Consider the following 21989-nt stretch of genomic DNA (forward strand, 5'->3'; position numbering starts at 1 on the left):
CTCTCTGGTTCATGCTTCCTCTCTTGCACCTGTCCAAACCACTTTAGCCAGCACTGATGTCTGGAATGTGTCACGCTCACACAACAGTGTTTTGAAAGCCCTTCAGAACCTTTCTCCTGTGGCAACACAACAACCCCCGACCGCCCGTCTCAAGTCCATCCACTTCTTTCACTTGTTTTCCAACACGGAAAACATGATGCATTTTCAAAATGCAATAGTAAAGTGTCAAAGTGTCAAAGTGTTTTATTGTCATTTGTTCAGAAAACGCATTCTGTACATTGAAATTCTTATTGACCTGGCAGGCAAACAATACGTAGTAGGCATAATAGATTAACAAAAGAGATACAAATAAATATATTTAAAAGAAAATGTGAAAAATGTGGTAAGAATAGCAACATAATAAAATATATATAAGAAAAAGTATACATAATAAAAATATATAATAAAACAAGAACACTATCAATAGTTTAAGAGAATATAAACATGTAAACATCTACCAATGCAGCAGGTGTGTCCAATGAAGAGTGGAAATATTAAATACTATAGGTATAAAGTGAAATGAGTAATGTATGTAATGTATCTAGTGCAGCATGTGTATTCAATGGAGAGTGTAAAGATTGTATTGTAGATTTGATTTGATTGTAGATTTAAAGTGGATTTAAAGTGGAATGTGCCAATGAAATATCACAAAAAAATGGCAGGAATAGCAGGAGTCTACATCACAAAAATAAATAAAATAGGACATCATAGAAATAGAACACTAGCAGCAGTACTTCATAATTTAAACAAAAACAAAAAAGAGAGGGATTTAAGGTAATGTACATTGAATGTACAAGTGTTCATGTGATCAATATGATCAACGGTTGATGGTGTTACTGGTTGAGAAGCCTGATGGCCTGCGGGTAAAAACTGTTTGTGAGTCTGGTAGTACGTGCCTGTATGCTTCGGTAACATCTCCCAGACAGCAGCAGTGTGAACAGTCTATGGCCTGGGTGGCTGTGGTCTTTTATGATTTTCCATGATTTTTTAAGGCAACGTGTGTGGTAGATACCTTGGTAGAGCTGGCAGCCGATGATGCGCTCTGCTGTCTTCACCACCCTCTGGAGGGCTTTGTGATCAGCAGCGGAGCAGCTGCCGAACCAGGCAGCGATGCAGCCAGAGAGGATGCTCTCAAGGGTGCACCTGTAGAAGTTGGTGAGAGTTTTGGCAGACATGCCAAACTTCTTGAGTCTCCTCAGAAAGTATAGGCGCTTTTGGGCAGTTTTTACCGCCGAGTCTGCTTGTCTAGACCAGGTAAGGTCATCTTTGATGAACACACCGAGGAACTTGAAGCATGAGACTCTCTCTACTTCCGCTCCATCGATGTGAATGGGGGCGTGACTCGTCCCCTGCCGCTTCCTGAAGTCCACGATCATCTCTTTAGTCTTGCAGACATTGCGAGAGAGGTTGTTGTCTTGGCACCATGATGCCAAGTCCCCTACCTCCTCTCTGTAGGCGGTCTCATCATTGTTGGAGATGAGTCCCAGGATGGTGGTGTCGTCCGCAAACTTGAGGATGGCATTGGAGCTGCGTGTGGCCTCACAGTCATACGTGAACAAGGGCGTACAGGAGGGGACTGAGTACGCAGCCCTGAGGGGCTCCGGTGCTTAGGGTCAGTGCAGAGGAGGTGAGGTTGCCCATTCTCACCACCTGGGGTCTGCCCGTCAGGAAGTCCAGGATCCAGTTGCAAAGGGAGGTGTTAAGGCCCAGGATCCTGAGCTTGGGAATGAGCTTAGCGGGCACAATAGTGTTGAATGCTGAGCTGTAATCTATGAACAGTATCCTCACATATGTGTTGCCCTTTTCCAGGTGGGAGAGGGCGGTGTGAAGTGTCAGGGTGATGGCGTCGTCCGTAGATCTGTTGGGGCGGTATGCAAATTCAAGGGGGTCTAAGGTGTCAGGGAGGATGGAGCAGATGTGGGTTCTGACTAGCCGCTCGAAGCACTTCATAATTATGGGGGTCAGTGCTACGGGGAGGTTTTTTTGGTACGGGGACAATAGTGGTCTGTTTGAAGCAGGTGGGGACTACAGACCGTTTGAGGGAGAGGTTGAATACGGAGGTGAAAACCTCCGCTAGCTGGTCGGCGCACCCTCTGAGGACACGGCCTGGAATGCCATCTGGCCCTGATGACTTCCGAGGGTTTACTTTTTTAAAAGCTCTCCTTCTGGTCCTCAGCTAGCCTTACAGAGGGGATGGTGTTGCTCACCTCAAACAGTGCGTAGAAGCTATTGAGCTCGTCTGGGAGAGAGGTGGCAGGCTAGGTATCTCTACTATTCCTCCCCTTGTAGTTAGTGATGGCTCGCAGTCCACACCACATGCGTCTGGGGTCGGAGCTGTGGTAGTTGGACTCTAATTTGTCTCTGTAGGCTCTCTTGGCATCTCTGATGGCTTTCCCCAGGTCATATCTGGACTTCCTCAGATTCTCCAGGTCCCCAGAGCTAAAGGCAGAGGACCGTGCTCTGAGCTTATCCCTTACATCACCATTAACCCAGGGCTTTTGGTTAGGGAAAGTCTTGACATTGACACTCGGGACAACATCATCAATGCACTTGGAGATGTAGGCTGAGACAGAGTCTGTGTATTCATCTATGTCTCCATCAGCTGCATCACAGAACATCTGCCAGTCTGTAGTTTCAAAACAGTCCTGAAGAGTAACAATGGTTTCCTCACTCCATCGTTGAGCTGCCCGAAAAAACGGTTTATCTTGTTTTAGGCGCTGTCTGTAGGTTGGGAGGAGAAGAATGGAGGTGTGATCCGCCTTACCAAAGGCAGGGCAGGGGAGGGGTTTATAGCTGTCCTTAAATTGAGAGTAACAATGGTCAAGAGTCTGATCACCACGGGTGGGAAAGTGTGATGTTTTTTGACGTTTTATCTGCCTTTGGTGGAATGTAAACTGCTGAGATTATAATGCAGCTGAATTCCCGGGGAAGGTAGAAGGGACATACCTTTATAGTCAACAGCTCTAGGTCTGGTGAGCAGTGTGTTGATAATACTGCTACATCCGAACCCCATTGAGAGTTGACCATCAGGCAGACCCCTCCGCCTCTCTGTTTCCCTGACTCCCTGAATCTAGCCAGGTCTCAGTAAACGCCAGCACGCAGAAGTTTGCAGTGTCTCGCTGAAAGTTAATCTGTGCGTGCAATTCGTGCATTTTGTTGTCCAGGGATTGAACATTTGAGAGTAAAATGCTCGGTAATGGCGGATTGCAGTATCTTGTCCTAGATCTGCATAAGATACCTGCACGTTTGCCTCTTTTCTTTCTCCTGTGCCACCGTCGAAAACAAAGAGGCGGCAGGACAAAGGAATCGCCGCATAAAGTCCGGTAAGTAGTAAAAAAGTTGACGAGCGTACATCCAAAAGTGCTTGTCGATCATATTATATGTGCGACCGTGCAGTACGTGCAAAAATAAAAGCAATAAAAATAATAATAAACAGAAAACTACATATTGTAAGCGGAGCCATCGTCAGTGCGACTGTACTCACCAGCGCACGCGACTCATAGTACAGGGCATAAGCTCACAAACTGATACAGATTCTGTTGTGGAAAAACAACATTTCCACAAAGTAAGAGAGATCGAGAAAGCAGTTACAAACAAGTCAGCACAAAGCCTGAGTGGGTTTGCAAAGAACTGCTTTTCTCTCCTTTATGCTCCATTCCAAACATCCATCACCCATACGTCGTGACCTCACTCTTTACTTATTCTTTACATAACACAGGCTGCTCATCTGCCTAGGAGGTCAGAGCATTGTATGACATGGAATAGCCTTGACTCTATGAACAGAATGTTCTGTCCTTGGCCTATCGTCTTCTGATCCTCTTCTGAGAATCAACAGAGTTAAGCCATAATGGCAGCACAAAGAGCCAATTGTAGGGGAGAGACACTCTTTGGTAACGCTGTGTTTTCTTCACACTTATTTAATTCATATAGTGTTTAGGTAAGATAATGATATTATATTTCCATCAAATAGATATAGAGTAACTCTCTCCCAAAACCAGCTCTGAGATCGTATACGTATAGGCCTACAATGATGTGCCGGGCGTTAGAGAGCATAGGGCCCGTAGTTCTCAAGCCACTTCTAAACATTCCTACATCCTAAGATCACTCATAGCTCAGAGCAGAGCTTTTTACATTGGTTTTTACATTGGACAAACATTTGACTTTAAATAAATAACCCTGTAATTGTTAAGACACTTGATAACTAGGGTCTCTAGTGGTGGATTGAAGGTGTGATCCTATTGCAGCTGCACTCTCTCCCACCTACGTCTCCCTGATGTCATGGATACACATTTGGCAGTCAGAGCAGTTGTTTTGATATGTATATTCACCACAACTCCCCTTTGTCTCACTCTCTCTTGATTCATCACAAACACAATTACCTCACAAGAGAGTTGTGCTGCTAATTGCCCTCAATTATAGGCCGGGCCCGAGCAATTAGCATCTGGTCTGTCCCCTGTTCTCGTTATCTGGCTGATAGAAACATCCCTTTATTCAACACTTAAGAGAACTTCCCTTTAAACACTTAGCTAGAGAACTTCCCTTTAAACACTAAGCTGGAGAACATCCCTTAAAACACGAGAACATCCCTTTAACCACTTAACTGGAGAACATCCCTTTGAACACTTAACTGGAAAACATCAATTTAAACACTGAACTGGAAAACATCCCTTTAAACACTGAGCTGGAGAACATCCCTTTAAACACTGAGCTGGAGAACTTCCCTTTAAACACTAAGCTGGAGAACATCCCTTAAAACACGAGAACATCCCTTTAAACACTGAGCTGGAGAACATCCCTTTAAACACTGAGCTGGAGAACATCCCTTTAAACACTGAGCTGGAGAACATCCCTTTAAACACTTACCTGGAGAACATCCATTTGAACACTGCGTTTACATGGACACTTCTGATCTGATTAGAAGTGGAAGACAGCTCAATCGGAATAAAAAATTAACATATATATACGCCTCAATCGGAATACAATTCTCTGATCGGAATGGAATTCCATGCAGAATAGAAGAGGTGGTGTAGTCCGCTATAATCGACATGTATAGCCTACACTTATTCAGATTGGTTTGGGGTGGGTGCGGGTAACTTAGAGAGAGGAGATCAGCAGCTGCAGTAGTTCGCAATTGGTCCGTCGGTACTTTAATGCACCCCGAACTTGACCTCTCAAGGAAAGTGGATTTTTTTGCCTGATAGCAGCACGTCGCTGTGCTGTCCTCCTTCTTCTTAATTGAAGGAGCAGGCAGAGAAAAGCTCTCTCCTGCTGGGCTTTCCTTAAAAATCAATAGGCCTACATAAAAATGCCAAATAGTGGTAAGACCATTAAGTCCATTAAGTCGCCACCAGTCCAGATGTGTCAGGTGTGCACGAGAGACATACGAACGTACGCTTACCACTTTTGTAAATGCCATACATACAGTACATTCGGATCGCATGATAGGAATAGATCTATTCCGATTAGAAATCTTATCGGATCAGAATTGTCCATGTAAACGCGGCTACTGAGCTGAAGAACATCCCTTTAAACACTTACCCAGAGAACATCCCTTTAATCACTTGGAGAACTACCCTTTAAACACTGAGCTGGAGAACTACCCTTTAAACACTTAGCTGGAGATCATCCCTTTAAAGACTTACCTGGGGAACATCCCTTTAAAGTTTAAAGGGAGGGAAGTGTTTAAACTTTAAACACTTACCTGGAGATCACTGGGGACAGGAGTGTCTGCCCCTTGAGAGACCCAGATGTTTACCGTCGACTAAGGACCAATCTCTTTTGGGTGAACACTGCAACTAGAGTCGATGAGGGGGATGTGTCTTGGATTCAGCAGACTGTTTTGATGGTGCTTCTTATCTGTGGGGAGCATGATAGTGTAGTGGTTAGTGTAGTGCTTTGTCCCAGTGACTGCAGTGTACCTGTAGCCATCCTAGAGCAAAATGCCCTCTAACACCTGCCTGCTCCTTAATGACTTGTCTCTGTAGGCCTACTGTCGAACTCCTACCTGCTGCTTAATGTATCTGATGTATCTGATCTCACTGTAAGCCTATTTCCATAAAAGAATGTGGCAAATGACTAAAATATGTAACACTACGACCAACTGTTGTTGTTGTCTGTTGAGCATGTGCCAGATTCCCACCGAGCACATGCTGGAATGCTTATTGTTTGAATGTGATATTGAAAATATTAATATTATATTCAGGCTAAACCTGAAGGCTGTGTATTTTTATCCCAGCACCGCTGCCATAGCAACATGTTGCCAACATGGCAATTAGCTGAAACTAGGAAATGACACGTGCACACTAACAGCATCACACACTGATGTTGCTGACAGGAAACCGACACAAAATGAGAAAAAGAAAGAAGCACAGAATGAGAAAAAACAGAAACACAAACGGTTACAAAAGACAAACACCGTTTTCCATATTGCCAGGATAGAAATGAGCGCCCGTGCTGAATTTGTCATTCAATGTTGCGTGAGCACCATCTACTGTTTGTTGTGTGAACGACATGGGTTTTATCCTTCTCTCGTCACTAGAGAGATCTAAATGTGTCCACACAATTCAAATCGATATGTAGTTCGGAGCAGAAAACCATAAAACTACCCCGGCATCGACTTCCCCACTATCTACTAGTTTTTATTACTTTCTGGTGTTGGTCATGCGTAAGATATAGGCCACCTGTCACACAAACACAGTCAACTAATACAAACATAATTAACCATTCTATACAGCCTATTGTATAAAATAATGGAAAATAGTGGTTGTGTTGTATTACCCCATGCCATAACGAAATTATAAACCATGCCAACCATGGTGGGTTTGAATTAGATATATTTTATATTTTTGACATGCAATTTGTTATTTTGAAGTCACTCCTTGCATACACTCCTTGCATACAAATATCACAGCAGAGTTTATACGTCGTAAGGCCAAAGACCTTTCTTAATATTAGAAGTCACAATTACCAAGCTGTTTCCCTGTGCTTGGCAGGTTTAATATTTAACGTTTACTTACGTCCAGAGTAAACTGCTGTGTAAACATCTTGTTTGAGGTAACTTGAGTTCAGTGTTAACCATTAAGCAGAGAGGTTGTTCAGGGGAAAGAGTGGTGTGATCAACACACACACACACACACACACACACACACACACACACACACACACACACACAAGCACACAAACCTAGCCACACACAAACACACATAGACACATATACACACATACACACGCACACACACCTAGACACACACACACACACTTTTTTAAAAAGGGTACACAAAAGTCACATTAACAGTAGAGGATTAATTTTTTTATTGAAGGTCTGTTACGGATCTTCTCACAGGTTCTGGGGAGAGGGAGAGGGAGAGTCTGGGTCCACTAGAGGGAGAGTCTGGGTCCACCAGAGGGAGAGTCTGGGTCCACTAGAGGGAGAGTCTGGGTCCACTAGAGGGAGAGTCTGGGTCCACTAGAGGGAGAGTCTGGGTCCACCAGAGGGAGAGTCTGGGTCCACTAGAGGGAGAGTCTGGGTCCACTAGAGGGAGAGTCTGGGTCCACCAGAGGGAGAGTCTGGGTCCACTAGAGGGAGAGTCTGGGTCCACCAGAGGGAGAGTCTGGGTCCACTAGAGGGAGAGTCTGGGTCCACTAGAGGGAGAGTCTGGGTCCACTAGAGGGAGAGTCTGGCCTGATTTGATGGAAAATCTAAAATCTTATCAAACATTGGGTGATGTTTGATAAACGGCAAACCTGTTTGTTATTGATGACATCTTATCTTTGTCCCTCCCTCTTGCTCTCTCTGACGCACACAGCACCATCCCCCCTAGAGAAGGGCTGTGATTGGTCAGTTCTCTCTTACCTGATCCTGAGGGTTTCAGAGGGTTGATTGCACCGTTATGACAGGCAGATAAGCACACACACACACACACACACACACACACACACACACACACACACACACACACACACACTCACTCACCAAACCACCTTACATAAACCATTACTTACCTTAACCTAACCTACCTAACCATAACCTACCTAAACCAACTTACATAACCTTACCTAAACCCCCTTACCTTACATGAACCATCACGTACCTTAACCACCTTACATTAATCATAACTTACCTTAACCTCCTTACCTCAGTCAAGTGTTGTTAGTTGCAATGTCATGAACACACACACACACACACACACACACACACACACACACACACACACACACACACACACACACACACACACACACACACACACACACACACTTGTGTTAGTCACTGGGACAGCTCTGGTTGGAGGCCTTCTGGTCCCTATAGCCCCTCTTGCTCTAAGACCTCACTTCCTGTCTGTATGTGGTCATGTGGTCAGTATCAGACAAGAAGACTAATAATAGAGACCCTCTCACCTCTCTCACTCCCTCTTACATCCCCCTCTCCTCCCTCTCCCTCTCCTCCCTCTCCCTCCCCCTCCTCCCTCCACCAGCCCTTTTCTCCTGCCTCAATGTATCCCTCCCAAGTTTCCTTTCCTCCCCCATCCCTCTCCCTCCACCAGCCATCTTCCACTATCTCAATCTATCCCTCCCCAGTTTCCTCTCCTCCCCCATCCCACCTCTCCTCACTCTCCCCCATCCCTCCTATCCCACTCTCTCTCCATCCCTCCTCTCCTCCCTCTCCCCCATCCCTCTCCTCATTCATCCTCCCCTCCCTCTCCCTAATCCCCATGCATCCTCCCCCCTCCACCCAAGGTCCATGCTTAGAGATATGTAATCAGGAAGGAGACTTCATAGAGCATCAACTTCCAGCTAACGGTCTAGTCTAATCTCTGGTTATCTGCATACTCTCTCTCCAGTGCGGTCTAGTCTCTGGTAATCTATATACTCTCTCCACAGTGAATTGGTCTTGTAAGATCTCTGGTTATCTATAATGTCTTTCAACAGTGAAGCAGTCTGATCTAATCTCTCGTTATCTGAATACGCTCTCATCAGTGAAGTGGTCTGGTCTAATCTCTGGTTATCTGTATACGCTCTCCACAATGTCTAGAACCAGCTCATAAACAAGGTCTAGTCTATGAGCTGGTTATCAGTATACACTCTCCACAGTGAAGCAGTCTATTCTATGAGCTTGATATCTGTAGCTTGTCGGGCATTCCGGTACAGAATGGATTCTATTGAGATCAAACTACAGCCAATCAGAGCACAGACAGGTTCACTGTGAAGAGAATAATAAACACCATGTGATGGTTGAGCTCAACAAACAGGATGAGTGAGAGTTCACGGAAATACAGTACATTCACCCGGGTTCACCTGGTGGGGGACTGACAGACATCAATCAACAGCGGCACTAGAAAGTGCATAACGGGGAACGGGGAACGGGGAAATAAGAAATTACTTAAAACATCAGCCTTATTTTCAGCATCACACACATTTGAGTTGTGTTTAAACAAAAGAAGACAGTAGAGATTCAAGGACGGTTAAATTAAAAAGGTGCATTTTAAGAGACATGTATAGTAAAGGTCCTTCTAAGCTGTAATCCTGATGAAGACCTTCCGTTCTGTCTGCAGGCCCAGTCTGTTAAATAACAGTTCTCAGTCCAACCACATGACCAGTCCATAGCTCTCCTCCACACAGAGAACAGACAGCCAGCTGAAACAAGGACTCTGAAATATGCATTAGTACAGATATGCCTTGTAACTTCCCTCTCGTGTGGCTGGGGGGTATGTTAGATGACTCACCAGTGTGGAATGGACCACTTTCACATTTTGACATTAACATAATTTCATCAATGACCTAATTTCCTGCCAATCAATTAAAACGGTAATTTTCTTTGTGAATCACCCATCAGTGTTTACTTTTTTTTATTGTTTGCATGGTGGTTGTGTGGATGATGCGTGAGCTTAACCCATTTGGGACAGGCGTGTCTTGTTTTTAACGCGTTATCGCAGTGATAGCAGACTTTCAAAGTTCATGGCAGCCGCCGGCTTGCAAAACAAACAGCCATGTTTCTGTCGGAAAACATCCGAGAACAACCCCCTTGCCACGCCCCTCTCAGGTGAACTCTGGTATGTAAACACGGCCAGGTGTGCCGTCACCAGCCGTACACACGGCTCTGGGGCTATAAGCAGCAGACCGCCGCGCACAGTATCTATTCTACGGTAATAGTCTCTAGTAACCTACTTCCATAGTAGTAGACCTACTACAGTAGGCCTACTACTACTACTACTACTACTACTACTACTACTAATTTGCTTTATCGATTTTCTGCAAGATCTTTAGGTATTTTTCAGATCTACAATCGCTTCAAATTCTGATTAGTATATATATTTTAAGTAAAAATAAGTTTTAAAAAAAAGTAAGTAAAATTAAAATAAATCTATATAGGCATAAAACAACGTAGGCCTATATTATAATTAGCAGAAGATCACATATAGGTCTATCTTCTCTGAAAGGTTACTTTAATTTGCTTCATTATTTATAATCTAGTCGTCCGGATAAACATCCGGGCCAAAACAGTTGAATCTCTGCAGCACCGGGCACACCTGCACCACCTTCACCTGACCCTCTACGCGAGCACCGAAGACCGAAAAAGCTCGCCTGACCATACCGTACGAGCCGGAGGAGGTGTGGTCAGGGGTGACACGTCAGATCACCCGCCGCACTCTGATTGGCTGAGGATCCTCACCCGACCCAGCTGTGATTGTTTTGTGCAGTGGGAGCAGAGTCAGTCTGAACAGCGCTCTGAGCTGAAGACCCCTCTTCTCTGTTAGTTGTCTGAAGGAGAGTCATACAACAGTATTAGTATTTCGTTTGAGACCAAAGAGAACCGCCGAGAATCTCTCCCCCAGGTCGCGGAGGAAGAGAACCGAGGACTGTGTCTGCAACACTAGACATCCAGGTAGGCGCCCAGCTCCACTTCAAGCCCTGCACACTATGCTTCTTTACTTCTAAATACATTCAGTCCAATATGACATCTAACATGGCCTAGTCCGGTCCGTTTAGATCTAGACCAGCGGGTACCGACTCTTTTTGTGACTTTGCCCTCCTTCAGTCGTGCCAGACCCAAATGCCCAGACTAGAAGACCACTGCTGGACGTGTTCCTGTGCGCCGTCTCGGGGGGACTCTGAGGAGCGGGTGGTGGCTCCTAAGGCCGTAGACATGCTGTCCATTATCACCACGGTGCTCCGGGGGGCCTACGGCTCGCTGCACAGCGACCGGGCCGCCAACCTCCTCCGGCGGGGTCTGGTGCTGTTCGCCGTCGGAGTGTTTCTGGCGCTGGTGCTCAACCTGCTGCAGATCCAAAGACACGTCACGCTGTTTCCCGAGGAGGTGATGAGCACGCTGTTCTCCTCCGCCTGGTGGATCCCCCCTTGCTGCGGGACCGGGGCCGGTAAGTTATTTATTACAGGAGATATGTAGATATACGTATATAATGATATATATATATATCTAGATATATATATATATATATCTATATATATATAGATATATATATATAGATAGAAATATGAGTGGACTCGTTCGGCATGCAGTGGGGAGGATCTGTGAGAAGTGTGGGGCTGGGGGCTGCAGAGAATATTTTATATATATAATATATTTTATTATATATATATATATATATAATAAAATGGATAACATGAAAAGTTCAGGATTTGCTAACTCTCTGTGCTGTTGTGGTGTTTGGTTAATATGAATAGATATAAATGAATAATAGACTCCAGTTGTTTTGTCCGGGTGTTCTATGAATATGCCCTTGCCTGGTGTGTACAGAATAAGCCTTCCTATTGGATCCAATATAAAACTACCGTGCACGTAACTACGTAAGCAGCTCTGTGATTGGTCGCTTTCATAACGGGTGAGGGGAAGTGGGCGGAGCTTTCCTCCCGCCTGTCTGGATAACAAGGAAGTCCAGATTATGCAAAAAGGATCCTGCCGAAAAGGAAACACATCTGTTAACGCTTTTACATGACATTTAATGTAAATAATATAAGTAAAAAGCTATGATTCTATTTTTATTTGTTAGCATTTGTTCACGATTTGTATGTGTATTGTTACAACAGAAACAGGACATGAGCAAATATACAAACAGTGTTGTTTGTATATTTGCTGATTATGTTTATATATATATATATATATATATATATATATATATATATATATATATATATATATATATATATATATATATATATGTAATATTTTACCTCTAACTTGTTTAACATGACTTATGGTAACTATTTTTAGTTAGGGTTACCTTTTTCAAAACAAAAACCAGCATTAAGTCCTATCAAGCAAGGTCCCAAAACCGAAAGCAAAGTGGAGTAAGATCTAGACTGTGGCTGACTCCACTAATACTAACACAAATGAAGATGACGAAAGAATGCAAATACAGTGACGGCTCATTTATGCAGAAGTGAAAGTGATCCTATGTTAACCAAAGACTGTATGAGGCGTGACCTGATGTACAGTGGTCTGTCGTGTGTTCCAGCTGTCATCGGCCTGCTGTACCCCTGTATCGACAGTCACCTCGGGGAACCCCATAAGTTCAAGAGGGAGTGGGCAAGCGTCATGCGCTGCATCGCCGTGTTCGTGGGCATCAACCACGCCAGTGTCGTATCCTTTCACCGGGAAACTCAGTGATGACTACCTTAATGAACAAGTGTTCAGTCATGTGTCTAGCAGAAAGAGATTCGGAATTGGGACTAAAATGATGCTTGTTCCTACATATATCATATAGCTGTTAAGTCTGAAAGAGAAAATCTGAAATGACACTACTGTTCAGATTCAGATTTTAAACACCTGTTAACCTGGTTCACATAGAGATCTGAAACTCTCTGATGCTGGTTCACAACAATATTTACATTAACTGTCAACCCAGTCACTCTTTAATCTGAAACGATAAATTCTCATTTGGAAACTAGATCTAAACGACTGAAAACAGAACGACCTGTTCCTCTACCCCTAGTCGTGGTGTAGGTCTGGTTGTGTTTTCTCCTTAACCTGCTGTCCTACAGAAGCTGGACTTTGCCAACAACGTGCAGCTGTCCCTGACGCTGGCGGCTCTGTCTCTGGGCCTGTGGTGGACGTTCGACCGCTCCCGTAGTGGCTTCGGCCTGGGCATCACCACTGCCTTCCTGGCCACCGTAATCACTCAGCTGCTGGTGTACAACGGCGTCTACCAGTAGGTCTCCTCCCGTTCTGCTTCTCATAGGCCCCTTCGAACATTCAATTCAATAGGGCTTTATTGGCGAGAAAAATAAACATTGCCTTGGCAGTTGGAAAATTTAAAAAGTCAAATAAAAAGGTCCTGCTCTTTGATGACGTAATGATTTAATAGCCTGTTCTACCGGTTTTATTAAAAAAAAAAAATGCTGTCCGAGGCAAATACAAGAATGAGTGGTGACATCAAAACTTTCACAGAGCTCAAGTCACTATCGCAAGAGCTAGACGTGCTGGATTGTTTAGCAGGAAGAAACAGATTTACAGAGAATTTCCCGCTTAACAACTTTATAAATTTCAGTCAGAAATATCCTAACATGTTCACGACACTTTGTGAGATTGCAACAGAATGGTTTGTAACTATAGATACTAAATGGCGTGTTGTGGGTTGTCCTCAGGTACACGTCACCAGACTTCCTGTACGTGCGCTCCTGGCTGCCCTGCATCTTCTTCTCCGGAGGCGTAACCATGGGCAACATCGGCCGTCAGCTTGCAATGGTAACCACCCGCCACTGACAGTCATGTAAACTAGCATATTTAACAATCATGTCACTAGGATAATTTCCAATTTTTTAAGTAGTGACTAAAATGGTGATCATTGTCACAGTAACAACAACATCTGTTGTCATGGAGACATTCATGTTACCCTAACTTGGGTCTTTGACTCTCAAATGAAAGATTCTGAATTCGATCCCCAATGTCCCCAGTCTAACCTGTAGGCATCCTACAGCAGGCTGACCCCTTTCCCCTGCCTGCTCCTTAATGACCTGTCTCTGTAGTGTCTAACCCCTACCTGCTCCTTAATGACCCGTCTCACTACTGTCTAACCCCTATCTTCTCCTTAATGAATGTATCTGAACTGAACTGTGTAAGTCACTTTGGGTAAAAGTTTGAATAGAAACTAAACAGGCATCAGACCAAAATAAAGGTACAAAAGTCACACTAAAAAAAGAAAAATGTCCTACTGTTAAGTTACAAAGTGTCTTAAAGTGGACCCCCAGTCAGTTGAAGAGTTAAAAAGTCCCTTTGCCACTGATGTCTTAATTTACCCAGAAGCCCCGATGTGCCCCGCTTGAGGCGTGACAGCAGATTAACGGCGCTTGTTGTTTTCCTCTGTGGCTGTCGCTACTGCCCCCCTCCCGTTGTTTGTGTTTGGAACAGAGAAGGAATGTTGGCTTGTGTCCTCCTCCCTCTCACTCTCTCTTTCATTCCCCCTCTCTTTCTGTCTCAACTTGAATCTATAGAAATTAGTTACATGGCCGATGGCTTATTATAGGAAGCTTGTGGCAGCTCAAGTTTTAAAGCAGAGCCACTGTTAAAATATGCATTTTAACAGTGGCTCATCACGTGAAGCGTTTCCTTCTCTCTCTGCTGACTGGCCATTTTGAATTTCCTGCAGTCAGAGGAAGTGAAAGACCAGCTGTAGTTTGTATTAAACAGACATGAACTGGACTCTCTTTGGGACCAAGGAGCAGCTGAACCCAACCCAGTGTTGGGTTGAACTAAATATATCTCATAGTTGTTGTTCCAGTACTAATGTAGGACATGTAGGTACTATTGGGGACATGGGTGTGCTTGAATCCCCAAGACCATCTTTCTTTACAGAAAGGTTTTCAACTATTTATAAGTGGGCCATGAACCCAGCAGAACTCCTGTTTCTGTAGACCAAGCTCCACTTTAGTTGTGAGACCCTGTGGCTGGTTTAGCAAGATAGCATAGTCTAGTGGTTAGGATGTGTAACTGACTATAAATCCCAATGCCTGCAGCCTACCTGGGAGCATTTCTTGAGAAAGATGCCTAAGATACCTGCTTAGAAATTTTATTAAACTTCTGTATCCAGTGAGTGTCAGTTTGTTTGGTTACCAGCGTCTGCAAGTGACTAAATTGTAAAGAATAGTAAAGAGTAGTCCATGATCTTCAATTCCTTCAACTGGTAAAGGGCCTGTAGCTGGAGTTGGTTTAGCAGGTTCTGGTTCTGGTTAGTTTTGCCCCGAGTGGTTAAGGTGTTACGGTCATTGTGAGCTTTAGCCCTAGTGGTTAAGGTGTTATTGTCCTAGTTAGCTTTAGGCCTAATGGTTAAGGTGTTACATTCCTAGTTAGCTGTAGACCTAGTGGTTAAGGTGTTATGGTCCTAGTAAGCTGTAGCCCTAGTGGTTAAGGTGTTAAGCCTCTGTGTGTTTGTGTGTTTTCAGGGTGGAGTGGAGAAGCCGCACAGTGACTGATGACTCAAGTCTCTGTCTGGACGTCCTGGAGGAACTTCCACATGGTGACACGGGAGAAATGAAGAAGAAGAAAGGACTTTGAGTTACTTGTGCCTGTTCCCCCCTTTCCCACCTACCCACCATTACGTGCCATGTTTTCATCTCTACATCACCGGGGCTAGCCCCCTCCCCACCGGCTCTACTGGGACGACAAGGATCACCAATAGTCCTTCACAACCACAACCGCCACCGAGTGTGTGTGTGTGCATGCACGGTTGTGTGGTTGTATCGCTGGAGACGGAGCTGCCATGGTGTATTCTTATAGACATAAGATGGTTATAAAGGGAAAAAGCTTCAAGGTGAGGTCCTGCCTCTTGTTCCCCAGCAGGTGGTGCTGTCGCTCTCTGGGTCTGTTGTCAAACGGCGAAGAAAGTTAAAAAAAGACTGACGTTAGTGATCCCAAATATGCATGGAAGTGATATTTAATATATAAAGTGAATGCCCCCTAGAGGACAGAGTGCAGTGTTTTTGGTGGCATGTGGATATATTCTAGAGCTGCAGTGTGATCCAGAGAGGTTATACTTAGGTTTTATTGGCTTTAAAGGATTGTATTCGGAGAGAGAGAGGGTCGTCAGTATATTGAAGTATTGTGGGGCAGAGCTTTACGTTTGGGAACGGATCGTTTCATTGGTCTCCGTGGCCTTTCCATTCTCACCAATCACTTTCCCAATCTCACGTTTTCCATGTTCTGGTGAAGACGGTGAATGAATAGTGTTTAGGCTATGGGAACAGTGTGAAGGACAGGGCCCTGCGCGGCTTCCTGGGACATTTGCAGTCTGTGATTGCCTTTTGTATTATAGAATTTAGTGCTTTTGTCACTACGATATTTCAGTTTTATCATTTGTTAAAAATGGTGATCTATTTTGTGCGTGTGTGTGTGTGCCTATATGTAATCAGACCGGTATTATCCAACCACAACTTGGTTTGATGGAGAGTGGCGCTTCAAGCATCCAGTAAAACAGCAATAACACAACACCAGTGGGTTGGAAACCCTTTGTCAGAATAATTGTTCTTACATTTTTGCCTTTTTAGTCAAAACACAAATGAGTTCTCACCAGAGGAGAACTAAACATGTAAAACTGTGTCAAACTGTTTTAAACATCTCATAGTTCACATACAGAAAAAAATACAGATTTGTTCTTTTATACTTTATTTTGCATTGTGTGCCAGTACGGGCAGTGTGCCCTTCGCTGCTGGTTCAACGCTTTCATTCAGGTGTGCGGACACGAAGAAGCTTTATTTTCTGAGGTGGTGAAGCACCTTTTGATTGTAACGTGTTAGAGTTTATTTGTCTGCTATTTCAGTTGTAGCCATTTTTGCTACCTTGAATTCAAGTGAAAATAAAAACCTACAAGGAACACTTTGCCATGTCGTTCACTTTAAAAGCACATGCAAGGCACCTTATGTTATTATTTTTCTTTTTACTGTTTTTTTGCAACTTCTAACTTCTAACTGCAAAAAAAAATGACTTATCAACTCCTCCCAGGCCAATTCACCAATTCCATCCAAACCAACTCGAATTGATTCCTCATTACCCAAATAATACAATGTATTACAATTGTTCTAAAATTCTCTACAGGCCCCCACAGGTGTAAGCCCAATAGGTAGGCATGTTTTACCATCTCCTCCTAGATCATTTCTCAAAGTCATGACACCTACTTTACTTGACTCTGCACCCTATTTTTCATATGGTTCATAAAAGTTCAATATGAACTCTGTTTTCTATTTGGTTCATGTAGACCATGTAGGTGAAAAATATGCCTATTTCTAAAACTATTAGGATTTCCCATTTTGTTACCAGTCTTGTCAATTGCGCTGTGAGTAGAGCACTTACCTCCAAGGCAGAAAGTCCATTGTTTGAATTCCACAAAATGTTTTCTGAGAATCTTGTTATGTATTTCAAATCTGTAAGTGATGGTGACTGTATTATGATATACTGTGGAGGTATTCTGTCACTGATAGTGAATCTATTCTCTGATTCTCTGAGTGTGTATTTTCTGCAAGATATTTCCATCTCCAACTCATGTTACATGTTTGTCAAAAGCTCAGTGAATAGAGCACTTGGTCCATGGTTTGAATATCACCAGGTACCAGTGTAAGGAAACAGCTTGTCTAGGTGGACTACTAAGCAATGGTCCATTACTTACGGCAGTGAAGGCACACTCCTTGAGTGTATGGTCTAAAACTAAGCAATGGTTTACTACTACCAACAGAGTATGCACCCTCCTTGCACACACATATAGCGTGGTTGGAACTTTGGACTTTGGGGCCGTTGAAGCTATTTCCAGCATTCTGGTCTGGGAATTTGTTTGAAAAAAAATCAGCTTAGGTCAGGTCAATTAGGTTGAGTTCTTCCAGCAGAAGAGGCGCTTTGGCCTGACAGGGTGTGCTATCTCACACTGTGAGGGGATTGCCAGAAGGGTCGCAGTTCTGACTGAGTTAATAACCTAACGTGACCTCCAGCAGTGGCCTCACTGAATTCACCATTTCCTTTGTTTTCAAAATGTGTGCAACATCAGGCGGATGCGCCCAGTTGCATGCTTTACACTGCTTATCACTGCTTGCAGCTATTATTATTATTATTATTATTATTATTATTAATATAAGAACCTACACAGCCTGCTAGCCATTACTACAGCAAGGAGCCTAGCTTAGCATAGCAACTGTAGATCCCCTAGATCCATTTTCAATACTTAAGAGAAACTAAACAAAGCTACAACCACCGCTCCATTGAAACAAATCATATATTAGCACAATAATGCTCCTTTGGCGGTGCTAGCTGCTAACCGCTAACAGGCTGCCACTGGCAGGTTGTGTTTTCACCTCTTTTGTCTAGTTGCTCGGTCACACTCTCTACACCCATTATATAGTCTTCTGTCATCCCATCCCTCCCTCACCCTCTCCCCTCTCCCTCAGCCCCTTCTGTTAACTCCCCCCTAGCTGTCTGCAGGGGCGGGGCTCTGGTTAAACCACAGCTGGAGTGACAGCTAACCTTTCTCACACAGCGAATCATCCGGGACAAGAGGCAGGAGCACTGTTCTGCACCTCCCCCCCCCCCCACCCCCCCCCCCCTCTCTCTCTCTCTCTCTCTCTCTCTCTCTCTCTCTCTCTCTCTCTCTCTCTCTCTCTCTCTCTCTCTCTCTCTCTCTCTCTCTCCCTCCCTCTGTATAGCTCTCCTCTCTGTCGGTCCATCTTACCCCTGGCTATCCATCCCTCTCTCCTCTCTATCTGTTCATTTTACCCCTCTCTACTCATCTTTCTCTCCTCTCTATCTGTCCATCTCCATCTATCCACCTCCTCAGTCTATCTCTGTTCTCTCTAGCTATGTGGCTGTCTGCTTCTGTCTCTCGGTCTGTCTGTGTATCTCCCTGTGTATCTGTCAATCCTTCTCTCTATTTCCATATACGTCTCTCTCTCTCTATCTGTCCGTCGCTCTCTGTCTCTCCAGCGCTCCCCACTTACTTCTGCTACTACTACTACTACTACTACTACTACTCTATAAGATACTCTGTCACCTCAGAGCAACTGGGAACTATGCCAATCTCCTGTTTTCTCCTGCTCTCTCCCTCCCTCTCTCTCCCCTCCCCCTCTCTCCCCCTCCCTCTGCCCACCCTCTCCCCCCCCCCCCCCCCCCCCCCCCCCTCGCTCTCTTTATGTTTTCACACTGAGATAAAGACATTAAGGAAGAAGGGGAGAGAGAGGGAGGCGGTCGAGAGACAATACTTCTCAGAGAGACGAGAAGATAGGCCTAACAGTCAGCCAGGTTTATAGTGGAATACTACATGGTTACTGGTCTATCTTTGTAATATCCCACTGTAATAAGGAGATGGAGGAGTTCAGTTGTGGTTTTGAGCGTACATATAGAGTGTCGCCAATAGAGGTCGCTATTGGTCCTTCGAGGCTGCACATAGTCTCTATATAACAGGCTTTACTGTCCCCTAGTGGCGAAGAATAGTAACTACACGTTATATATGCATCTACAGTATGTCTCATATTACGTGTAGGATAGTGAAAAGGTTTGTATGAATGAACAGCAGATAGCAGCAACAGAGTTTATTTTTAATTCATCAGATATTAAAACACATGATGGAAATATTCTGATCAAACCTTCAGTTCTGTCAAGACACACACACTGTCCTCTATAATGGAAGAGAGACACACTGTCCTCTATAATGGAAGAGAGACACACTGTCCTCTATTATAGATTATGTGTTTCTCTACCAGAGGAAAGAGTTTGTCTCTCTTCTATTGTAGAGTGTGTCTCACCACTATCGTTAAATTTAACCAGCTGGTTTAGCCTAAAGATAGGCTAGTTATAAAGAGAGACAATCAAACGTTGTCCTGGCAACATAATGGGCCTAGGTCTAGGCCTATGATTTAATTAGCCAATGCTGGTGTATTGGGGGACACAGGGTATTGGGGACACCTGTTGTGTGAAAGAGAATGGTCGTTCCTTAACCAAACACATCTATCCTTAACCGGTCAATTCTTTACCACAAATAGCGCGCACCTGCGTGCTCTATACCAAACCAACATTTCTAGGGAGTTTGACAAACTAAGTTTGCCCTTAACAATGGTGCCTTTCGAGACACTTTCACCTGCACTTAAAAGAATCACACACACTTCCGCAGAATATAGCATGGACACCTGCTCCTGAGCGCACTGGGTTTAAACCGTGTGTGTGTGTGTGTGTGTGTGTGTGTGTGTGTGTGTGTGTGTGTGTGTGTGTGTGTGTGTGTGTGTGTGTGTGTGTGTGTGTGTGTGTGTGTGTGTGTGTGTGTGTGTGTGTGTGTGTGTGTGTGTGTGTGTGTGTGTGTGTGTGTGTGCGTGCTGGTGCGTGGGTGCGTGGTGATTATGTGAAAGTTGCAGGGCTGTAAATGCTGGGTGAGCATCGCTGTCATAGTTCAGGACCGTGAAATGGGACTAATCCAACACATCCATGCGGGTAAAACCCACTCAGGTGCGCCGAGGTGAAAGGTACGCCCGCGCACGAGCGCTTTCACGAGATGCCTGCACTACTCTGGCCCGTTAAAGCGAGGAGCGCGCGATGCCACACAAGAAGAGTGTCGAGTGACGCGTCAGGGCTGACCCCGTTCCCTATAATTAAAGCTGGACCAGAAATAAACAACCTAAACGGTTTCTGAGTCCTGAACACTATCCTGCTGGCCGGACTAATATCACGTTATATCGCTCATATATGAAGCCGTGAACGCATGTCTTTACTTCTCAGTTGCAGTCGTACAAAGAAGATAAATTGCAGCATGGCGTAGCTTTAAAAGGTGTGAAATAACTCGGATATTGGAAGGAAATTAACCGTGGCTTCAAGCCACAAAGTTGACTTTTAGAAACGGTTTGGCTGGTTGTCCTGGTGGTCGGCTAGGCGACAAAACAGCCCCCTACACCAACCTCCCTGGTTAACTTGAGACCACCCTGGTTCCCTGCAGACCTCCTGATCTTCTTCAGCCGCTATATTTCGGGTCGGGTCTCGGGACAGCAGGTGCGTACACCTGTCCTCATTCCACTTGTTCCACAAGTTCCACTCCCTCATAAACCGTCGCAGGGTGTCCGGACAGGTGCACGAGGTATGTGTACCATCCTAACCCCGCCAAACATCCCCGTTGCAAACACAGCCCCACCACCCCTAGCACTACCACCACCAAGTCCCCCACCCAAACCTCCTCCACCTCCACCAGTCACCACAATCACCTCCCACTGGCTCCGCAGTGGGGATGCACAACCACTTCTTCACCATCACCACCAGCACCATCAACATCCACTCCACCACCACCACCCACTGCACCACCACCACCACCTCCACCATCAACATCTCCTCCACCACCATCAACATCCCCTCCACCACCACCACCCACTGCACCACCACCACCACCTCCACCATAAACATCTCCACCACCACCTCCACGACCATCAACATTTCCTCCAACACCACCACCACCACCACCTCCTCCTCCTCCTCCGCCACAACCTCACACCACTCCCCGGTGGCGCCACTCTTTGCTGTCACGCGAGTACGTAGTAGTGACAGGACAGGTGACACCATCCCAGGGACCCCTGGGGCGCGAGGCTGGGGACAGGTAGATCCATCTGGCCGCGCGACGCGCCTAACGGCACCGCTCACGAGCTCAGACTGAACGGTCCCTTAATATCAGGCGCGTGCGTGTGCGGACAGGTCAGATAAGCACGCGCCCCGTTGTCTGACTCTGGGACGGGGTTGGAGTGTGACGTTCTTACACATCCACTTGTAGGCCCACAACTTGGAAACGATATTTAAATAGCAAAACATGTAACTTTCCCGATATGAATTATGGTATGACCAATACTAAGCAAATAAAGCTTAGCTTTATTTTCTCTTTATAATGTTGCCGAAATATGTAGCCTATAATATTGTATTCTACACACTGTATTTTACACGTTTTGAATTACAATTTGATTGAGCCTATAGGCTATATAAATTGTGTATTAGTTGA

The 21989-nt window shown here is 44.8% G+C and overlaps 1 protein-coding gene across 1 annotated transcript; it reads left to right on the forward strand.

The window, feature by feature from the left end:
* Nucleotides 1-10207: 10207 nt before the first annotated feature.
* insig1 (insulin induced gene 1) lies at nt 10208-16862 on the forward strand. The gene is made up of 6 exons (XM_084475558.1): nt 10208-10921; nt 11075-11414; nt 12513-12637; nt 13039-13205; nt 13642-13741; nt 15436-16862. The coding sequence occupies exons 2-6, from the start codon at nt 11090-11092 to the stop codon at nt 15463-15465; spliced, it is 747 nt and encodes a 248-aa protein (XP_084331684.1). The 5' UTR covers nt 10208-10921; nt 11075-11089; the 3' UTR covers nt 15466-16862.
* Nucleotides 16863-21989: the final 5127 nt, after the last annotated feature.

Source organism: Micromesistius poutassou, assembly GCF_964030765.1.
Source record: "Micromesistius poutassou genome assembly, chromosome: 11".
Taxonomy (NCBI): Eukaryota; Metazoa; Chordata; class Actinopteri; order Gadiformes; family Gadidae; genus Micromesistius; species Micromesistius poutassou.

Bases quoted from the DNA above. Each gene is read 5' to 3' on its own strand.
- insig1 (XM_084475558.1), top strand. From the start codon at position 11,090: ATGCCCAGACTAGAAGACCACTGCTGGACGTGTTCCTGTGCGCCGTCT. The intron at 11,415-12,512 runs GTAAGTTATTTA...CGTGTGTTCCAG, and splicing joins TTGCTGCGGGACCGGGGCCG to CTGTCATCGGCCTGCTGTAC. The intron at 13,742-15,435 runs GTAACCACCCGC...GTGTGTTTTCAG, and splicing joins TCGGCCGTCAGCTTGCAATG to GGTGGAGTGGAGAAGCCGCA.